Source organism: Lontra canadensis, unplaced genomic scaffold, assembly GCF_010015895.1.
Source record: "Lontra canadensis isolate GAN:19392208 unplaced genomic scaffold, GSC_riverotter_1.0 scaffold24, whole genome shotgun sequence".
NCBI lineage: Eukaryota > Metazoa > Chordata > Mammalia > Carnivora > Mustelidae > Lontra > Lontra canadensis.
Window position 1 is genome coordinate 3,748,405 of NW_022631018.1, and position 21,530 is coordinate 3,769,934.

Below are 21,530 nucleotides of genomic sequence, written 5' to 3' on the forward strand. Positions count from 1 at the left end.
AGCAGGCCAGGGTGGAAAGGCCGCCCATCCAACAGGGCTCAATAAATTGGTGCTTGATGAATGAGAAAGGACAAGGTAGGTGATGCCAGGCTTTGTTCTTCCATTAGATGCAAGTCCCTAGAACAGAGGAACTATATCTTGTATGTTTTTTTAAAAAATCCCTTACTACGCCCAACAGAGTGCCTTCCCTTCTTCCTCTTTCAAAGCACACATTGGTTCACTGAAGTTCTGAAGTCAGATGTAGCTGAGTTCCTGACCAGACTCTAAGTTAACATACAACCTGTGCACACTTGGGCAAGTTACGTAACTTCTCACGGTCTCCACTCCCTCACCTACCACTAGGCGTGACGGCACCCCTCCCTCCATCACTGTTATTAATTGTTATTAATATCCATCTATTACTACCAAACGACTTACATGCTGGGCACTCGGTTATGTTAGGCAAGAGTGGTGTGTGATTACGTTAAAAGCATTATCTTCAAGGAACTAACAGTCAATGATCATAAAAGACTGACGATTTACTGAACGATGGCTAGATTTTTCTCTAAGAAGGAAACGTCTTTATTTTCCCGTAACATTTTCCTCTTCTCTCTACCCCCTAAAGCAGCCTGTATTTATTTTTTCAGTTGTCCACAGTATTTGGGGACCTGTTGTGCCAACAGACACTCAACGTAGCACTTTTGTTACACGTTTTCAAGTTCAATCTCTGTTTGTTGCTGAATTACTTCCTGTGCATAAATGGCATCTTTCTAAAATAGGGTAAAGGCTTTGTGGGCAAGTCACCTAATTCTGTTTCTGTCATATCTACCACCCGCCAGCTCGCAGGTCTTGTTCATAAACATGGATTCAGCTAGAACCATTCTAACTCTGTGACTGGCCAGTCAATGACTGCTGACTGAGGATTACTGCTTTAAGGAGACCCTAAGAGGTTGAAGCAATTTCCCTCACTGTTTGGAACGCTGTTACCAGAAACACAAACTGTGACACCAATTTATGATCACAAACTACTCACAGAGAAATATTTAACAGCTGAACTCTTGGGAACAATGGGTGGGTGAGTGAATGGTAGACCTCACCTTGCTCGGCCCCAGGGGGATGGACATGCCTTTGTTACCTCCCATTGTGTCCCAATCCTCCCCTCTAAAGATTGCCAAAGACCGGGGGCTTATCGGCAGGGACAAGTTCCTGCATGCTTCTAAGTGAGTAACTATTGCCAGGTTTTTGTCCTTATCTCACCCCACGTGAAGAATTTACTTGTGACGTATGATGCACATGGAATCTACTTTGAAGACACCACCATGTGCACTAGTAAGGAACAGAGTTGTGTTCTGATTCCCACATGGGACAAACACCACACCATCAAATTCTGTCTCAAACGGTTTGGTGGTGTTTTAATGATAATACAGTCTTCACACGTAAACGAGGCTATATTCTGGGATCAGTGTTTTGGGGACTATGATTCTTAAAACTGAAGTGAGGCTTACCACTTCGAGAGCTTAAGGAATCAGCATCAAATCTTCTAGACTGTATCTGTCTAGTGTTGTCTAAATTCTCAGCCCACTGTCTGATCTCTGACATAATTTTGATTCCCATACTGCCTGCAGGAGCTTTTCAGTATTTGGGGGGGAAATTACAGTGTAAAATTTCCAAATATTTAAGACACTTGTTTTGATGTGGGATTCTCTAGTTATTTCCCCACCAGATTGGTAAAGCTTCCCAGTCTCCCTTTGACATACCTGACACACAACGCACCCCTGAACCTTTTCAGTCTCTCAGCCTCTCACTCCTGCCCTACCTCTGTTCTTTGGTCTGCTACTTGTCTTTTAAGACTCAGCTGAGGGGCGCCTGCGTGGCTCAGTCGGTGAAGCATCTGCCTTTGGCTCAGGTCATGATCCCAGGGCCGTGCGATCGAGCCCCGAGTCGGGCTCCTTGCTCAGCAGAGAGCCTGCTGCTCCCCCTGCTTATGCTCTCTCTGTCAAATAAAGAAATGAAATCTTTAAAAAAACAAAAACAAAAACCACTCAGCCGTGATCTTAATCATCCTCTTTAAGAGTCTTCCTCTACTCCTGGGATAGGAGACCCTTCTGCATGACCGTCATCGGATACGAACATTCTCTTGAGATGTCCATCTGTGACATCATGATCCGTTCCTAAAAAGCGGGGACCAGGCTTCCTTTATCTGTACATCTCAGTACCTAGCCCAGCACCTACGCCACGTGAGGTGGTCGATATGTGCTTAGTGGACGGAAGGACCTGCTGGCCAGCAAGCGCCATTGGTCCGAGTCCATCTGTTCACCTGGGCAAACAGGTCTATTCGTCGAATCCCTGTGGCTCCGGGGCTATTTCCAGGGAGAGAACTTTCTCCTACGGGATCGATTTCACATTGCCCTGAAAGCACCACTGCCCGGCTTCGGAAAACAGAAACAAAATTTTATTTATCAAAATAAACCGTTGTATCGAATGACAAATGTTGACCATCAAAGATTTAAGAAATTAAGAATCACCTGAGACTTCACAAGAGATTTGCCATGGTTAATGTTTTGGTGAACAGCCTTCCCAAACATCATTGTAAATACACAATGTTTTACAAATATTTTAAACAAATGAAGTTTACGAACAAGATATGCTGTGTAAAACCCTTTACTATTTTCATTTATTAACACATCATAGACTTTTTTTGAATCTCAGTTAATTAACCAACTGAGCCACCCTGAGTAGGGTGGCTCAGTTGGTTAATCATCTGATTCTTGATCTCAGCTCGGGTCTTGATCTCAGGATCGTCAGTTCAAGCCCCGCATCGGGCTCCACACTGGGTGTGGAGCCTACTTAAAAACAAACAAACACTATGGTGAGTGCTGTGAAGTGTGAAAACCTGGCGATTCACAGACCTGTACCCCTGGGGCTAATAAAAAAATAAAAAATTAAAAACAAACAAAGAGTACCTTAATCTTCAATGGCTATATCTGATGTATGTTTCACCAGTGAGAAAGACCCTGGAGTATACAGGTTTGCATGCTCGTCCAACTATCTCCTTATGATAAATTCCTAGAAGTGGGATGGCTGGGGTGAAGGGCAACTCATTTACATTCTATATGTATATATATCTATAACTATTTGGTGCCCCTGCCAGATTCGCAGTTATAGCGTGAGATAGATGCCCATCCCTGCTAATTTCAGTGGTGAAAAAGGTTTTTTTCTGCTTTCTTTAGTGTCATTTATTTGACTGCTAAAAAGCTGAGTTATCTTTCTGCCATGTTTATTGGCGTTTTGTATTTTTTCTTTTCAATTGCCTGGTCACAAACCCTGTCTATTTTTCAGTTGGAGCATTAGTTCTTTCCTTACAGATTTAAGAATCTTTTTACACTAGTCTTACTAACCTTATCTATGTTAGAAATATTATTCTCACTCTGTTTGACATTTGTCTTTTAACATAGTTAATGGTAGTTTTTGGTCATGCAGAGAATTTTACACGGTAAAATTTATCAACTTTTCTTTATGGCACTGGATTTTGCAGCATTGTAGAAACCCTAAGATTATAAAAACACTCACCCATATAATTTTTTACCCACATTTTTTTCACCCATATTTTTTATAGTACTTCAATGGTTCCATATTCCATCTTGATTCATCTGGAAAACTCTAATATGGAGTGAGGAGTTAAGGAATTCAAATTTTAATGGTAGACTTACAAAGTATTTTTTTTTAAGATTTTATTTATTTACTGGAGAGAGAGAGAATAAGCGAGACAGCATGAGAGGGGAGAGGGTCAGAGGGAGAAGCAGACTCCCTGTTGAGCTGAGAGCCTGACGCGGGACTCGATCCAGTGACTCCAGGATCATGATCTGAGCTGAAGGCAGTCACTTAACCAAATGAGCCACTAGCCACTATGAACCCTAGACTTATAAAGTATTTTTAAAGAATAAAATGTGAATTGAAATAGTATCAAATTTGTACATCTTTTTAGTTCAGTTAGTTATGGAAATATTTATTCAATTACAATCACTAAAGGCATCATCTGTGTCTGTTGCCTCCCGGCCTCTCCACAGTGCTCCACCAAGAAATGTCCTTCTTTCTATAAATACCCTCACTGTGCGTGATAAACCCAGAAGTAGGAAAATGCTACTGCACACACACACACACACGTACACACACATGCAGAGATTTATGTGTGATAAATGAAAATGTATCTGTGAACTTCTAGGATGGAACTATTTTTTTAAACCACACTTTTGCAGGAATGAGGCATAACATCATACTCACCATTCAAATCATATACTTAAGCCTTCTGATTATTTTTTGATTTTTGAAGATTTTATTTATTTGACAGAGAGAGAGCACGCACAAGCAGGGGGAGTAGTAGGTAGAAGGAGAGGGAGAAGCAGGCTCTCTGCTGAGCAGGGAGCCTGACGTGGGACTCAATCCCAGGTCCCTGTGTTCACGACCTGAGCCAAAGACAGACACTTAAGTGACTGAGCCACCCAGGCATGCCTTAAGTCTTCTGATTTAAAGACACCCACATGGTCACACACACTCATATCTTATACAGAACAGAAGCTGTCAAAACAGAAAAAAAATTATAGGAACGCAATGTATTTTAAATTATAGGAATACAAATATTTTAAAATACAAAATAAAGAGATAAGTATTATGTGGATAACTGACAAACTTTTCAGGCTTGGAGAATTACACATCTGGAATAGACATGTTGCTTCCCCAACCCCCCGGCATAATCAAGGGAAACTAAGCCTGCTAATTCGATAATAACAAACGGCACCCACACAGTGCGTATCATGCAGCAAATCCTATTCTATACACTCATACGTTAAATCTCCCAACGGTCCTCTGAAGGCAGGTAAATACTAGTTCTCCCTATATTAGACAGATGGGGAAACCAAGGCAAAGAGAGTAATTCGCCAAGGTACATGTTGGTGAGTAGCGATTCGAAACCAATCTGCCAACTCTCAGGCCTGTGCGTTCACCATGACCGTGAATTTCAGGTCTCCTGAAAATAGCCCTACATATAACAATAGAGCCTTCAGATAGCCTCGGTTAAAAGCTGGAGCTGAGCTCAAGCAGCTAGTTCGCGATTACTTCTCAAAGACTCCTGAGTGGAGGCTGGTTTAAATTTAATAGCAAAGACAGGTATGTTCTACCTGAGAGGGGGATCTCCCTTAGTCGAAGTCTGCAACCTCAGTTCCAGACAGTCCTGCTTGTTCAGGTAAGTGAAGTGGCGTGGCTCTTGGCTTCATTTTCCTGAAATGGGGAATAACAGGGGCGCCTGGGTGGCTCAGTGGGTTAAAGCCTCTGTCTTCGGCTCAGGTCATGATCTCAGGGTCCTGGGATCGAGCCCCGCATCGGGCTCTCTGCTCAGCAGGGAGCCTGCTTCCCCCTCTCTCTCTGCCTGCCTCTCTGCCTACTTGTGATCTCTGTCAAATAAATAAATAAAATCTTTTTAAAAAATGGGGATAACAAGAAACAGTTGAATAGGAGTCTAAGTTGTTTTTATATCATAATTCAGGGGCAAAAGAAACAGTCACATTTCCGGCTCTGGGCGCAGAAGGGAGGTGCTGAGCTGGTCTCTGCAGGCGAGAGCCAGGTCCAAAATGCGGGCTAAGTGTCGGACAGGTGAAGCCAGGTGAGCGCTGCTGGCGGGGGGGAAAAGGGGGGGCCGAGCAGGTAGGTTACCAGGCAGGTGCTTACGGCAAAACCCATCCTTTCTGCCACATCAACCAGGATTCCAGGAAGCAGCCATTGTTTTTGAATTTCTGAATTCCGTGATGTCACTCAGGAGAAAATAACTCAGAGGAGAAATGCTGTGGGTAAAGAAACCCTCCCACCTTCTCTCGTGTTGCTGAGTCACTTTTTGAGAACTTCCCCCAGCAGAGAACAAGCTTTGCCTGCAGCTCCAGTCCTCTGTGCCTTTCACTGGATGGTACCAGAAAGGTCTCCACTGCCTTCTCCGGGGCCAAGTTCTTTCTTATTTTCTGCCTGAAAAAGGGTTCCAGGCAGCTATAGAGAAGACCAGGCCCCTGGAGGGGCAAGAGAGCAACTGGAAGAAACCCTCTAGACTTAAAACCGGAGGGACACCACCAAGGGCCCTGCCTGGATGTCCTTGCCAACAGTGTCTGTGAACTCGGAGGCTCCCTCATCCTGCAGTCAGGCTGCCTCGAACCCATCAGTGACAGATAGTCCCACTCTTCCACTCATCTCTCCATGTAACATTAAACAAACAGGTTCAGGATACCAATGGCAAGGGAAGGAAAAAATAGTACTTGCATTTTTTTTTTTTTTTAAGATTTATTTATTTATTTGAGAGGGAGAGAGAGAATCTTCAGGAGACTCCCCACTGAGCAGAGTCTGATGCGGGGCTCGATCTCACGACCCTGAGATCATGAGCTGAGCTGAAATCAAGAGTCGGATGCTTTAACCAGCTGGGCCACCCAGGTACCCAGAATTTTCTTTTTTTTTTAAATATGGAAAGTATTATGCTCAGCAAAATAAGTCAATCAGAAAAAGACAATGATATGATTTCACTCATGTGGAATTTAAGAACAAAGACAGAGGAGCATAAGAGAAGGGAGGGGAAAGAAAAGAAAATCAGAGAGGGAGACAAACCCTAAGATACTCTTAACTACATGCAACAAACTGAGGGCCGCTGGCGGGGAAGGGGGTGGGGGCGGGTAACTGGGTGATGGGCCTCGGGGAGGACACGTGATGTGATAAGCACTGGGTGTTATACACCTGATGAATCACTGAACACTACCTCTGAAGCTAATAATACACTGTATATTAACTAACTGAATTTACATTTTTAAAAAAGTATAGGATTTTCTTGACTTTCGGTTAACGGGAAACTCTTCCAAAGAGAAATTCAGACTGACTCTACTCATCATGGGCCACTCTAGCACGGTATATTTTGAGACGAGTAAGTGGCAAGAGTGAAGAGGTGGGCAAACCTACTCACACCCATCATTAATGCTTGGGTGCTAATTATGCGCAGGCTGCGTTCTCAGTGCTCTCCATTGTTAATTCATCTGATCTTCCACAGGACTCCGAAGGCTGGATTCTGTCACTATCTCTGCATCATACATGAAAAAGCCCGGGTGCTGATGAAGTGGGGAAGCTGGAAGACCCCCCCAGCTAGAGAGCCCCCAGCTAGAGAGCGAACTCACAATCACAGTTGTGTGCTCACGATACGGACTCATCTCCTGCCAAAGCAACAGGCAGCTATCGGAGTGGCCCAGGAGCCCTGTGGGCCCCTTCCCTGAGCCAGGCACTGGGCTAAGAACGTTTACCCTGGAAGAGTATGATGTAACCCCCTGGCCAAGGTGGGCTGACTGTAATTGCACGAGCTCCATGTGCACTTCAAGCCACTGAGAGCTTTGGGAGGCTCAGCTCAAGACGCTGGAGAATCCGGGGCGCCTGGGTGACTCAGTGGGTTAAGCCTCTGCCTTCAGCTCAGGTCACAATATCAGGGATATCCTGGGATCGAGCCCCGCATCGGGCTCTCTGCTCAGCGGGGAGCCTGCTTCCCCCTCTCTCTCTGCCTGCCTCTCTCCCTACTTACGATCTCTCTCTCTCTCTGTCAAATAAATAAAATCTTAAAAAAAAAAAAAAAAAAGACACTGTGGAATCTTCAAAGACTAAACCCAGGGCCGGTTCCTCACTCATCTGGACTTAATTTTTTTCCCCCAGCTTTCACGACCATGACCTGGCTCTATCACAAACCCATCAAACAGTTCTCCTGCCCCTAAGGTTCTTTACCAACTCAATGAAAGCAACAACAACCACCAAATAAAAGGTGGGTGAGCAGTGAGAGAGAAAGATTTCCTCTCTGATCCTTGGAAAATAACAATTTCAGAAGTCAACACAAGCTTCCCTGGGCCAAGAGAAGAAGTTACACGAGGGGCAGCTGAAGACTCCCACTGATGAGAGCAGAGAGATGAGCACGTGACCCTGTGTTCTTCCTCTTCTGCTAAGCTGCTTCCCCGTCTCTGCCTTTCCCATGGTCCTGTGGACCCCAACACCCCGCTCCCCCACCAGTCTCAGCCTAACTAACTCCTTTTCTCTAGATTCCAGAATAAGTAAACTCCAAAGCTGAAACTGGAAAGAAAAGGAAGCCCAAAACACCCAACACTTCCTTTCAGGGACTTAAACCAGCACCATCCAGTAGAAAAATAATGCGAGTTACAGATGTACTTTCAATATTTCTAGGAACCACATTCAATGAGCAAAAAGAAACTGATGAAATTAATTTGAACCATGTATTTTACTTAACCCAATACGTCCAAAATATTATTCACTTCGATATGTAATTCATTAAAAAAATCATTAATGAGCCATTTTATACTCTCTTTTATACAAAGTCCTTGAAGTCCTGTGTGTATTTCATGCCCATAGCATATCTCAGTAAGAATAGGCATATTTCACATGCTTCATATCAGAGGTGGCCAGAGTCTACTGGACTGGATGGCACAGAAGTAACATTATCCTGCTACTGTCTCACAAACACAAACACAGATTAATTTTAATTAATCTTCACTTCATGCAATCAGAAATTACTGCAGAAAGAAACAGGGAATCATTACTTCGCCTTCAACTGCTTTGACTTTCTGAATGAATGTGATCCATTCTCTTACGTAATCTTCCCATAACCTGTGAAGTTGGTCCCTACACTACTTTAGATGGGTAACAGATTGGATAACACCATCTCTCTCTCACACGCAGACACAAACATACACACAGACAGTCCTGGTATATGCTCCCAATTTACACAGCTAAGCATCAGAATTGCACTGAAGCTACACAGTAATAAAGAACCCAGGGGAGACAAAGTAGCCAAAATCTTGCTTTACTGCTTGCCTTTTATATTTGTTCTTACACTGCTATTTCAGAAGAATTTACTGTAATAATCTAAGCACCTCCACTTAAGGGAACATTTATAAACCTCAAACTCTCTTGGCCCTCCAGCCAAACTCGGCCACCTAATCATATGGGGAAGCTGGCCCAGCCAGGGCCCACCCCGATCCCCAAACAATCTCTCTGTCTCCAGCTCCCACAGTTCTGGGAACCCTGGTTTCCCTCAAGACCTACAGTCCCTGCCTTCAGGAGCCTAACTGGCTCATAAGAGAAATGACACATATACACAAATAATGAGATGAGATGTATCAAGAAATAAACCAAATACCTAAGTATATAAAAAGGTAGTCTGGGATGGCAGGAAAACGATACTTTCTGAAGGTATGAGAAAAGCTTCATGCAAGTTTGGGTGAAGTTGGGAAGAACAGCAGGATTTAAAAAGATGAAGGCAGGAGAAAGGGCCCATGCCCAGATGAGGTCATGGCGTACCAGAAGGCCTGGGAGACAGTTATGTCCGAGGTCACAAGGCAAGCTGTCCAGTCTGGCTGAGGAACAGGGAACATGAAGGACAGAGAGTGAAACAAGGGTGCCAAGGTGATTATGAGCCCTTACAAGGCATGTTCACTAAGGATTTAAGATTTTACTGGCTAAGAACCAGGTGCCACAGAAAATTCTGGAGCAGGAGAATGAACACGGGCAGAGGAGCACTTAGAAAAACCTGACAGATTCCAACAATGGCGCAAAAAATTGAGAATTAAAAATGAACGACAACGAAAATCCCAGAAGAAAACAAACAACCAAGGGGGCTCATGGCGCTTAGTTTGAAGATACCGCGCTATTCTGGGAGACGGGCTGTAGCAACGGCAAGAAAAGAGCTTCTGGGGAGAGCGGCCAGAGTCACTGAAGCTGGAAAAGGCAAATTAAAGCCTACATTACTGGAAGAATGGTGGTGACCTTCAGGCAAACAGTAAAGTCAATATAGGTAAAGAGCTTTCTCCTCTTGGGGTGGGCAGCAGGAGAAATAATGAACTCAGGTTTGAGGTGTTAATTTCACCAGTAAGACTTGAACCTGTTCCGTGCACCTACTTTAATAGTCTAAGAGAATGGCTGTTAAAAGAATCCAGTAAGCACTTGGATTCCCTTTAGAACTTGCTTAACTAGTTCATGATAACTTGAACCTATTGGTCACCCCTCTGTGGCAAGCTGGTTTTGGCAATCTGCTCAGCTGTCCTCCAACTGACCTCGGCACATCGGCCCTGACCTCTGGGAAGGAAAATTCCAATCTGGAGATGGGACTTTCTGGTCTGGATTGTACTTCTCAACAGGCCACATGGATGTGAGGCACAACCTTAGAACTGAAACTTTTTATTTACAGGAAAGGAAAGTCTACAGGTAAACGTCAGTGATAAAGTTCCTTGTTAGTGACCTCCTGAATTCTATGAAATCTAAGAGTCAAGATACTCTTTGGTCAGTTAATCCTCTTTTGTGGAATAGTCTAGACATATTCTGTAACACACATTTGGAGTGGTCGGTCTTCTAGGTAACCAAAACATCACAGAGACCAAACTGCTTCATAAAAATGGAAATTACCATTTGTAAAAACACACTGTTTATTAACGCTCCTCAGCATGTCCTTAGAAGCTATGAAATTAAATTCACACCTTTAGGAAAAGGATCGAATGTGTGTGGGTACACACACTCAGAGACACATACTTCAGAGCCATCTCCAAATATGCCATCCTTCAAAGACTTTGTCAACTCTTCAACAACAAGCAGTAATAACATTTTTTAAACATTTAAAAAACGACTTCTAAAAAGTGAAATGAGGCAACTTTATTCAGTAAAAAAACAGAGCAGTGATTCAAAAAGCAGACTCTAACTGTCCAGGTTGGAACATAATCCAGTCATGGGGTTCTCACTGCCTCTCTCAGGGGCTGAGGTAACTAGTATCCAAATATGGCCACCAACAATTCCTTAGACTCAATAGATGGAGACCTCTAGATCCCTTGACTCTGGGATGGTCTTGAAACTTGCTTTAGTTAATAGAATGATGCAAAAGTGATGTTCTTGGACTTACAAGTCTAGGTATTCATCGGCCTGACAGTCTCTACTTCCTCTACCAGCCACCTCATGAAAAGTCTGACTTTCTAGCTGGAGAAACTTGAAGCCATCTTAGTTAGGTGAGCCCCACTGAGTGCCCAGCTAAGTGTTGCCACCTGGTTGAGCCGAGGCAAAAACAGCAGAGGAACCCCAGGCACCCACAGAATTGTGATAAATGATAAACCAGTGCTTGTTTCAAGCTACTAAGTGTGGAGTTCTTTGTCACGAGGTAACATGTTACAAAACAATGGGTGAAAAAGATATCAAGTGAGTAAAAGTGAGCCAGATCTGCTAGTCACCTGGGACCATCTGTGATCATACTGGGATTCTGTACACTTGCTCTGCTTGCAAACTAAAATTTAAGTGGAAAAACACAGATAGGAACTTATTGTGTCATATACATACTCTAGCATTTAGTAACACTAGGATAAAGGCACTGATGTTCAGTCTGCCCTCTTGACAATTTTAACCCCAGAGCCCTGTGGGACTATCAAAACCATCTCCTTTGCCCAGTTCAAGAAGCTCTCTCCCTCCTTGTTCTGCCCAGTTCAAGAAGCTCTCTCCCTCCTTGTTCTGCTATCTCTAACACCGTGCCACAAACCCACCAATGTTTATGTCAGAAAGAATAACAAGATGATGGATGCTGAAGTGAATAAAACGTCCGTGTAAGTACTGGGAGGCTGAAAAAATGCTCAGACTAGATGAACTGAATGGAGCCACACAGACAGCAATGACTGGGGAGGCCGGGGGTGCAGTGAATTGTCAGCCTCGATTCTCGACCCTTCCCTGCATCCACACCCTTGTCACAAATGCACCGCGTTCAGAGGGGTTTCTCTGACTCTTGTCTTTGAGCGCATTTGTGTGACTTGAGTTGACCAGTAAAATGTGGGTGCACGTGACACTGGGCCAGCTGTAAGCCCAAGGTTAAGAGGCAGCTTGTGTACTGCTTGCACTTTTACCCTTCTGCATAAGAAGAGCATGCCCCCCTTTCCCTTTCCGCAGCTCACTGGTCCCAGGAGGAAGATGAGAGAGACATGGAGCAGAGCCACTCCAGCTGACTCACCAACTCGTGATCAAGAAAGACATGCTCATTGTTGAACGCCGCTGAGATCTTAAGGTTGTCTGATACCCAGCGATAGGTGACTAAAGGAAAAGTCCTTTATTAGACGCCAACATTTGCCAAATACACATCGTACTTTAGAATAATAGAAAGTCTCCTTGCCTATTAAAACTGAAACCGAATTACCAACTGGACGGTTAGGTGTTATCACAGAATATAAGGGCAATATACTGACTATGGTTTTTGCTCTTACAGTCTATCTTTCTAAAGACTGTAATTTGGTATTCAAAGTTCTCTATAATTTAACCCTTAGTTTTCTAGCCAATTCTCTCCCACTTAAATTTTATATTCCATTCCAACTGGATTATTTATAATTCTCAAGTAAGTCTCACATCACATCTAGCCTTTCTTCACCCAGTTCCTTCCTGCACCCTTCATCTAACAAGTTTAGATTCTTCTGGTCCTTTAAGGCCAGGTTTAGAGGTCACCTCTAGAAATCTACTCTGATCCCACCTTTTAAGGCAGTCTCTCCATCCCCTTGACTCTTACCACAATGTATGTCTTTTCCTCTCCTGGTACATGGCTTATTTTGCCTCGTAACATTTCCTCATCCTCTTAGGAAGTCCTAGAAAGGGAGGTTTACGTATCATTTACCTCTGCACCCCACCCCCCATGGCACTTAGCAAAAGGTCTCGGCCTATCCTGTACAGGCCACTCAATACTCTTTTGCATTGAAGAATGAGTGACCGATGGGAGGCAGCAGGGTGCCAGGCATCGACACTGAGAGAAGCAACATGGACCCTGGAGTCAGAGCCACCTGAGTCTGTGGCTTCGTAGCTGGGCAACTTGGGACCAGTTAGTCTCTCTGTGCTTCAGCTTCCAAATATGTAAAACTGGGATGACACATCTTTCACAGGATTGTTGTGAAAAATCCACCATGAAAATGAGCGTATAAATGCTTCGGCATGTTTGACATATGGTGGCAGCTCCATTAATGGTAGCTCTTGTTACAAAAATGATAATGACACAGAGTATCACGTAGAAGCTAATGTGAACAAATGTTTGATACTAGATTATGTTCTCTTAATAGTTAAGTGTTTGAGGGTGATGGAATGATGCTTGTCCACTTAACTGTTTTCCCAGGAACTGGTCTCAGTGATCTGAGTCAAGTTTTAGTTAAATGCTCCCACGCTACTCTTCCCCACTGTTCTGAATTTTCTAGGCCGTCGCCACCAGAAGCAAATTTGTTCCAGGCAACACATACATTTCCTTGAAACGACACAACACAAAGTCCTCCTCCCATATACACTAGCCTACTTTTAGCAGAGCAGCAACCTTCCCACGGTACCCCAATTCTTCACCAGGGACCGGCACAACCATCAGGAGGGACCGAAATGCCATAGAGTGACTTGCCAGTGGCTGAACACAGGAGTACGGTGCATGGGTCCAGTCGTGGGTTATGACAAAGTAATTCAGCCAAACTCCTATGCCTGCCTTCCTAACTGGAATTTTGTACTAACCCACGGCCATGTGGCACCAGAGCAATCGCGGATCTTCTAAGGAACAAACTCATCGCCAGGCACACTGAGAAGCCTGGAAGTGGCCAGGCCATTGACATTCAGGAGCGAACGGGGCTTGGTGTGCTCTCCAGGGCGGGCTCAGCAGTTCCTGGACTGAGGGGACCACTGTTATCTCAACCCACTGACTGTGGCCTCAGGGAAGACAGACTCGGTGCCACCAGTTTTCCTGAAGAAATTTTGGGGTTTTACGTGAAACATCCTGAGTTTTATACGCTGCCTTGCTTTTTATTTCGTAATTCTCTGGGAGCCAAAGAAAATATATTTGCCACCCAGACGTGGCCATGGGATGGCAGGTTGTGACCTCTGCACGAGATATTCTACCCTTGATCTTAGCCAAAAGGCCGAGAAGTGATGCACGAGATATTCTAAAGTCACTTTGATTCATCACAGAACAGTTAAGAGACAATTATTAAATTCATTGTATTTGTATTTTTTAATCTGAAAAAAATGCACATGAGAAGTCCCATAAAGAGGAACCAGGAGCCCGAAGAAACACCTCACTCTCTCATTTACAAATCCTCACTCACTGCACTTTTGGACGACTGTGTTTTCTGTCGTACAGCGCTCCTCTACCAGGACCCCCGGTGGCTGCTGTCCTATGTACCCATCCAGTTACTTAAAGCTTGACTTCAACGTTAGTTTCCGTATGAAACCTCCATAGCGCTCCTCAGAGTCCTCTATGTATAAACTACTACAGAAACTGCCCCACGTAAAAGATCTGCCGTGATTTCTAGCCACATCTCATCAGCCCGTTACCAGCACCACCCCCCACCCCCAAACACTACAGGTATTCACTCTGAAAAAACTGAAGGCCCGGGTCAGTCGGTCAAGGGTCAAGTTCAACGGCACTCACCGCCAAACACATCTCCATTCTGGTAGTTCTTCCCTTTCTGGGCTTCCTCTTCATTTTGAACAGTGGCAACATGCTTGGCAGAGGCACAGCCCATAGTCTCATTCGGTCAGCTTCAGCCGGGCTGAACTGCAAATCATCTCTACAGACACGGGGACATTTTTTTTTTCTTTAAACACAAAGAAAATCCACCTTCCTGCTGAGTCGGTCAGGACGTGGGCACCTGCAAGAGCAGAAAGCTGGGTCAGAATGAGGGTGGCAAAAGCCTGTGTCTCCGTGTCCCCTGCTGTGTGATCGGCAACGCACGAGGAGTCCTGCCTGACCCCGGCGCGTGGGGAGGGGTCACTGGTGCTGAGGAGGAAAGGCAACACAGCCCCCTTTCGTCTGAAAGTCACTCAGAAAGCAAGACCAGAAGGCATGGCCCCTGCAGAACACATGGCTGAACTCCTCGAGGAGATAACAGAAACATATGTATTTGTTTCTTCAAATCAATATTGGGGCACTACTCCTTATTACACATAAAGTGCATGTATGTTTGCTAATGCTCTGGAATCTCAAAAACCTTCAGAGTAAGGAAAAGTGCATTCATGAGATCCACCCAGCTCAGGAAACTGGTGGGAAAAATTCTCCATCTTCCCCTTCCTTCCTTGTAAGCCAGCTCTTTTCAGATCCTCAATTTTTTTCCAGGATGAAGCAGCCTTCCTCCACAGGCTGAAATATGGGCTAATTTATATATTTCTAGTGGGTTCTGGAAGGAACTCCGTATTTTATTTTACCTGAGGTGACAGTGTTTTGGAAGATGAAGGAAGGCAATGGGGACAAGAATTCAAACTTACTTTGTCCATTCTCCGAGGAGCTAGCTGAGTGCTTTAAGGATTGAGAAGATGTGGGAAGATCCAGAAAAGAAAAGGCAACTGCCCACCTCTTACCGGAGGCTCTGTCCCTCTACTGGACCACTAATAAAGACTGAAAGAATTTATGGATAAACCACAAAGGAGATAGTCTTCTAGTTTACGTGAGTAAATATACTTTCCCCACTCCACCCAAGGTCACTGCTCAGATTCTCAGGGTTTCCTCTGTATTATTTTATTCTTTCATTCTTTTCCAGCCATTCCAATCTTGTAGACAACTTATGCCAGTCACACAGATGTCTGCTTGGATATCCACCCATTCCTTCATCTCCATCCATCCCACTGTAGCTCAGGCCCCCACCGCTTTACACCCAAGCAGAGCGAAAGAAGCATCAGGCCACACACCCGACACGGATGAGCACCTGCATCCCCTACAGCCCTCTCCCCTTTATGAACAACTGATGGTTTTCTCAGCCTCAGGAACAGGGCTCTAGAAACTGAAACGCAGCTGCAGGCCTCCTTCCTAGAGCACCGGCGTCCTAGGGCACCAATGGACAGAGAAATCTAATCACTTAAGCCATAAAATCTCAGCTAAGGGAATTTTTCAAATTCACCGAATACTGAAAGGTAATTCCAAATCAATCTCAAAAATAAACTTAGATACAAAGGTAATGGTCTTCAATGAAGCCAAGCAAATGCAAATTGCAGTATCGACTCTGCGGGTATAACATTAGTCCTGTCTTTCTGTAGTTTTTCATACTATCTTCTAGCATTGGTTCATAACTGGGAGGATAGGATTAGGGTTAGTTGATCAAGTTTTACAAAAAAGGAAGATTTTTTTTATTCCCCAGACAGTTGATGTTTATAGTTTTTCTACACAATTGGGTAACCTCTTGTTAACACATTTTCGTATTTGTAAAGCTAGCTGGAGCGTGTGCGTGCACACACACACACACACAGCCCACATTTAGCAGCAATGTGTTTAAAGCTAGAGTATTTTGATCTGATGGTCTATTCATACCAGTCTATATAGCTCAGGGGCCTGATGGGGGCAATGTGCATGCGGGAGACATTTTTTAAAAATCTACACAATGATGTGAAGGAGGGCCATGATAGAGGTTTCACAGGAATATGGCAATGCAGAATTTAAAAAAAAAGAGAGAGAGAGAGAGAGAAGAAATTATGACTGGGCAAAGACAGGAGCTAAAAGAGGAAGTAGTATTTTGTAGAGACTTAACAGCCCAGTAAGGCTCAAAGGGCAGTAGCATCATCTAGACCTACAGAAGTGCCTGAGTGAAGACACTAGAATGTGAAGGGTGGGTGTGGGAGTGTGCGCCCCTGAGTCCAGACTCACCCTCTCTGGGTGAGATGAGGTGGGAGCGGGTCAGGGAAGGGGGCTACGTGGCTGATGCTTTGCGAAGGGCCTTATCCAACTTCTAGATAAAGACGTCTCTCCGGTGCAAAGCTAGGCACACTTGGAGAGATATTAAACTAGCAGTGCAGAAATCCATTCTGTTGACCTATCACAGATTTTGAAGAAACATCACTGACATATGGGACAAGAAGAATGAGAGAGGGAATTCAATTCCAAAGGCAGAAGAAGGGGAAGATTCCTCTCCAACCAAGAAGCTGCTGGGGCTCGTGGCCACCGCCACCATGCTCCCCGAGCCAGCACTTTCTCGGGGGCTGACCTCCCTCAGTCTCCCTCCAGCATCACCACCTAAGAGAACAGGTGTAGGCCCAGCACAAATTCCTGTTTTCAAAAAGGATTGTGGGCAAACAAGCTCACAAGTCCACAGGAGAACAAGCTGAAATGAGGGGGGAAACCTTCCCGTTGCCACCTCTTCAAAACAAAGTAAGAAAAGGAAGGAGAATGGGAAACTCTAACAGAATCCCTGAAGGACAGGGGAGATCCAAGGGGACCTGACAACTGTCCTCTCTGGAAGTCCCCCTCGCTTTCCTTGTCCTCATTCCAAATTTCTGTTTATCACCTCATAGGCTACCCAAGAAGTTCATGTAAGGATCTAACATGTGAATTATCCTTTGCTACCCCCTGAAAAGCATTGTGTGGCTTCTTCTGCGTTTTAAGAGTCGTGTTTTTATCAAAAAGTCTTACTTGAATTTAAAAAGGTGAAATCACACGAGAATCAGACCGCAGCAGGCTAACAAACATAAAACGTGTAAGAATACCTTTTGGAAGGACTTCTCTGCTATTCAGGCACGGAGGTGAGGGGCATGTTAATAAGCAGATTAGACATGATTTACATCCAATTCAAGTGATGACTCATGAAGCTTCCATTTAATTATATTTTTTAAAAGGCACGCGTGGTCGGTATGAGTTCTCTCTGAATCCTAACCAGGTCGCAATTTTGTTTTCGAAACACACACCCTCTGTATTTTACAGCAGTAATTTAATGAGTGGTGTTTTCAAGTTTTACGTCATCAGAAATATATTTTAATATTTTGCCTTTGGGCGGGGGTGGGGGGGATGCACACTGCAGAGGGGAGAGGGAGACAGAGAATCTTAAGCAAGCTCCATTGCCCAGCGTGGAGCTGGACACGGGGCTCAATCTCACAGCCCCGTGATCATGACCTGGGCGGAAATCAAGAGTCAGATGCTTCACCAAATGAGCCTCCCGGGTGCCCCAATATTTTGCCCATTTTGAAGGTTTTAATTATGAAGTCATCTAAGAGGCAGAAGATCTCTAATTCATAAAGTTAACCATGGATCAGCAGGGAAAGCTCTTTACTATGTCACCTGGATCCTGCACATAAGCAATCGTCCAATCATTCATTCATTTAATCAACAAATACCTACTAAAAACTACTAGGCGTCTGGCAAGCATGGGTTATACACAAGATCCAGTTTTGCTCCCTATCCCCACAGAACACGAACATTTGCAGAGCAGCAACCACAGTGGTGGTACAGCTACCACAGGTCAAGTCCAGGGAAAGAGGTGAGTTCATCCCAGGGGCACCAGATTCAGCCTTGAGGGAGGGGATGTCAAGAGAGATCACACTTGGGGCCTGAGCACAGCTGACGAATCATCACGAAAACACCCCTGCACAGCCCCTTTCACAGCATGATGCGATGTCACGGTTTCATTTCTCCTGAACATCCTCCCACTTTGACCTCGGTCCCACCAAGACCTCAAACCAAGCAGACCCTCAGAAACGTCCCCCGAGTGGCCACAGTAATCTGCCCTAAATGCTTCCCTCTGGTTTGTATTATCTCTCACAGAAACCGTAGCATTTTTTTTTTAAGCTTCTATTTTCTCGTTGGCTTTGCTCAGCTTTTCTCTGCCAAGCCCTACACCCTCTATGCACGCCCCTTCCTGAAACCGCAGCACTTAGAGAGGTGAGTCTGACGGTGCCCACGAACATGCCGAGACCACAGAGCTGGGCGGAGCTGAGTCTCGTTTTCCCATATTGTTATTAACAGCAGCTATTTCTGAAGTCAGATCGCAGTGTGAGGATTAAGCTCAAGTATCTCTTTGATGTTTGATAGAATCTTCTAATAATACCAAGTCCCACTGAGGACAGTTTCTAAAAACTAAATATACGACGTGACAGGATCATCAGGCATCTCTAAAAACATGGGATCCAATTAATTGCCCATGGCTTTGTGCAGAAGTCTTCCCAAACAGTTGAATGGGTATGTTATCCTGTACCATGAGATCATAAGTTCCAATGTCTATCCGCTAACTGACTTTAGACCATCCCTTTTTTTTTTTTTTTGAGATTTCAGTTTTTTTCATTTGCGAGAGACAGAGAGCATGCGCACGCACAAGCAGAGGGAGAGGGAGAAGCAGGCTCCCCACTGAGCAGGGATACCGATGCGGGACTTGTTCATGAGACTCCAGGATCATGACCTGAGCCTAATGCAGTTGCTTAACCGACTGAGCCACCCAAGTGCCCCTAGGGCCATCTTCATAGAGTATTTTCCCACTTTTGATAGAATACATTAGAAAATTTGCAAATCCTATTCAAAAATTTAAAAAGGACTAAAACATTTGTAACCACACGTGCATGTTTATTATTCCTTACACTATGCCTCAAGGCTCTTTAGTTAATGCTTTAAGTATCAGTAGGGGAATTACTATTAGAGAACACTCCACATTGGAACACTAGAAAGTTCTTTTCTATGCACAACTAAGACCCATTACCTTTCTATGAATACCTCTTACATACACGTGAAACATTTGTCTTTTTATAAGAAAAGATTATGGATTACTATGGATTTTCCCTTTTTTTTCCCCTGTGCCAGTGATTTCTCTTCATTTGTATTTTATTGTTTTCAGCTTTAACTGAGGCACAATTGATAAAGCTGCCATACACTGTGTGTAAGCTCCATAACGATGGTCTGATACACGCATACACTGAGTGTGTAAGCTCCATAACGATGGTCTGATACACGCATACACTGTGAACGGGATCCCACGGTCAGGTTAATTAACACATCCAGCAACTCTCCTACTTATCTTTTTCTCTTTCTCTCCTTCCTTCCTTTGGCAAGAACTCTTAACTTCTACTCTCTTAGCAACTTGCAGTTATAAAATACATGCCAATCAACTACAATCACCATGTTACATGTTAGATTCTAGACTGTATTCATCTTAGAACTAGAAGTTTGTATCCTTCTACCAACCTCTCCTTATTTCTCCCACCCCCCGACCCCAGTCCTTGGCAACTGGCATTATACTGTTTCTGAGTTTGACTTATTTTATTTTTAGATCACACAGATAAGTGATACCATGCAGTATTTGCCTTTCTCTTACCTCACTTAGCATAATGCTCTCTAGTTCATCGGTGTTGTTGCAAATGGCAGGATCTCTTTCTTTTTTTAAGGCTGACATTCCAGTGTGAGAGAGAGAGTGAGTGTGTGTGTGTGTGTGTGTGTGACATTTTCTTGATCCATTCATCCACGGGTGGACACTTGGGTTGTTTCCATACCTGGACTATTACGAACAACGCTGCAGTGAACACCAGAGTGCAGACATCTCTCGGAGATAGTGATTTTGTTCCCTTTGAATATATATCCAGAAGTGGGATTGCTGATGACCTTTCTCTTTACCTAAGTTTTTTTAAACTGGAAGCACAGTTTCATCAGAAAACCTATTTTTACAAAATTGGGAAGGAAAGAAATACACAAATTTTGTTTTGAGAAAGATCATAGAGATATCTGACCTTTTTTTAAAAGAGGAAAAACATGGGAAAACATTTCTATTGACATAATAGTATGGATAATTTCACTTTCCACCAATCAGTTCTGGTCTTTTTCATTTTGGATGAAAAAGCCAAAAATACTGTAGACAGTTTCCTTGTCAGGAAAGACACTTACCTAAATAAATAAATAAATAAATAAATAAAAGAATTCAAAGTGATAAGCTCCATAAAGAAATCCTAGACCAGAAAGAACATGCATGTACCACATGCAGCTTAGAGGACTGGAGAGAAATCAAATTCTGATTGAAATGGGTATACAGAGAGCTATGAAGTCAGCAGTTAAGAAAAGGATACAGCCACATTATTAATAGATCAGGAGCAAAATGCCCCCTTTTTTCCTCTGATTAAAAAGGGAAATCAAGACAAGGCAACATCTAAAAACTCCTTTCTTTTATTAAAGGAAGAGCCAACATCTAAGCGTCAAAAAGAAAAAATATATATATAAATAACTAATCAGTCTGTTTGCCCATCTGCTCTGCTTTGCTATAATGAGTGTTAATACAGCAACCCACTGGGGGGAAGGGGGGGCGCAGGGAGGAGAAGAAAGACAGCCTAAAAGTGATTTCTAATCTTGAAGCTTTGGTATCCTTGGGCTTCTGTTAACACTATCTCACATTTCATGGTGAATGTTGAAAGTAATACATACAGAGATGTCACATTTGACATGAGGGTAATCTGGGAAAGTCAAGTCTTCTTCTTATCAGTAATTGCTGGCATCACAGAAGATAATTTATTCCTCACCTCACACTCATTTGGTGGCATGACAATCAACAATATGCTATTAACCCCAAGAAACAGGAATTTTGGCATCTGCTTTCTTTACTGGAAAACTCTCAAATATTCCACAAATAATAACTGCACACAGGTGTCTCTCAGAAACGTTAACAATCATTAAGTCCTGTGCAAGATGATTTACTTCTGCAGGATTTTGGCAATGAGGTGCGGGGACAAGGAGGCATGGCGGCAAGGGCACCACATGGGATGGAGAATCCCAGCTCTGGTCT

At 43.9% G+C, this 21,530-nt stretch overlaps 2 protein-coding genes across 2 annotated transcripts in view; both read right to left on the bottom strand.

Moving 5' to 3' along the window:
* The window catches only part of CUNH1orf21 (chromosome unknown C1orf21 homolog), a 140,435-nt gene extending 125,767 nt beyond the window's left edge, over positions 1 to 14,668 (bottom strand). Inside the window, exon 1 of the mRNA XM_032862650.1 lies at positions 14,453 to 14,668. Coding sequence (XP_032718541.1) covers positions 14,453 to 14,546 — 94 coding nt within the window. The 5' untranslated portion in view covers positions 14,547 to 14,668. The remainder of the gene's footprint in view (positions 1 to 14,452) is intronic.
* The window catches only part of LOC116870650 (translation initiation factor IF-2-like), a 79,670-nt gene continuing 72,701 nt past the window's right edge, over positions 14,562 to 21,530 (bottom strand). The window contains exon 3 of the mRNA XM_032862563.1: positions 14,562 to 14,672. Coding sequence (XP_032718454.1) covers positions 14,621 to 14,672 — 52 coding nt within the window. The 3' untranslated portion in view covers positions 14,562 to 14,620. The remainder of the gene's footprint in view (positions 14,673 to 21,530) is intronic.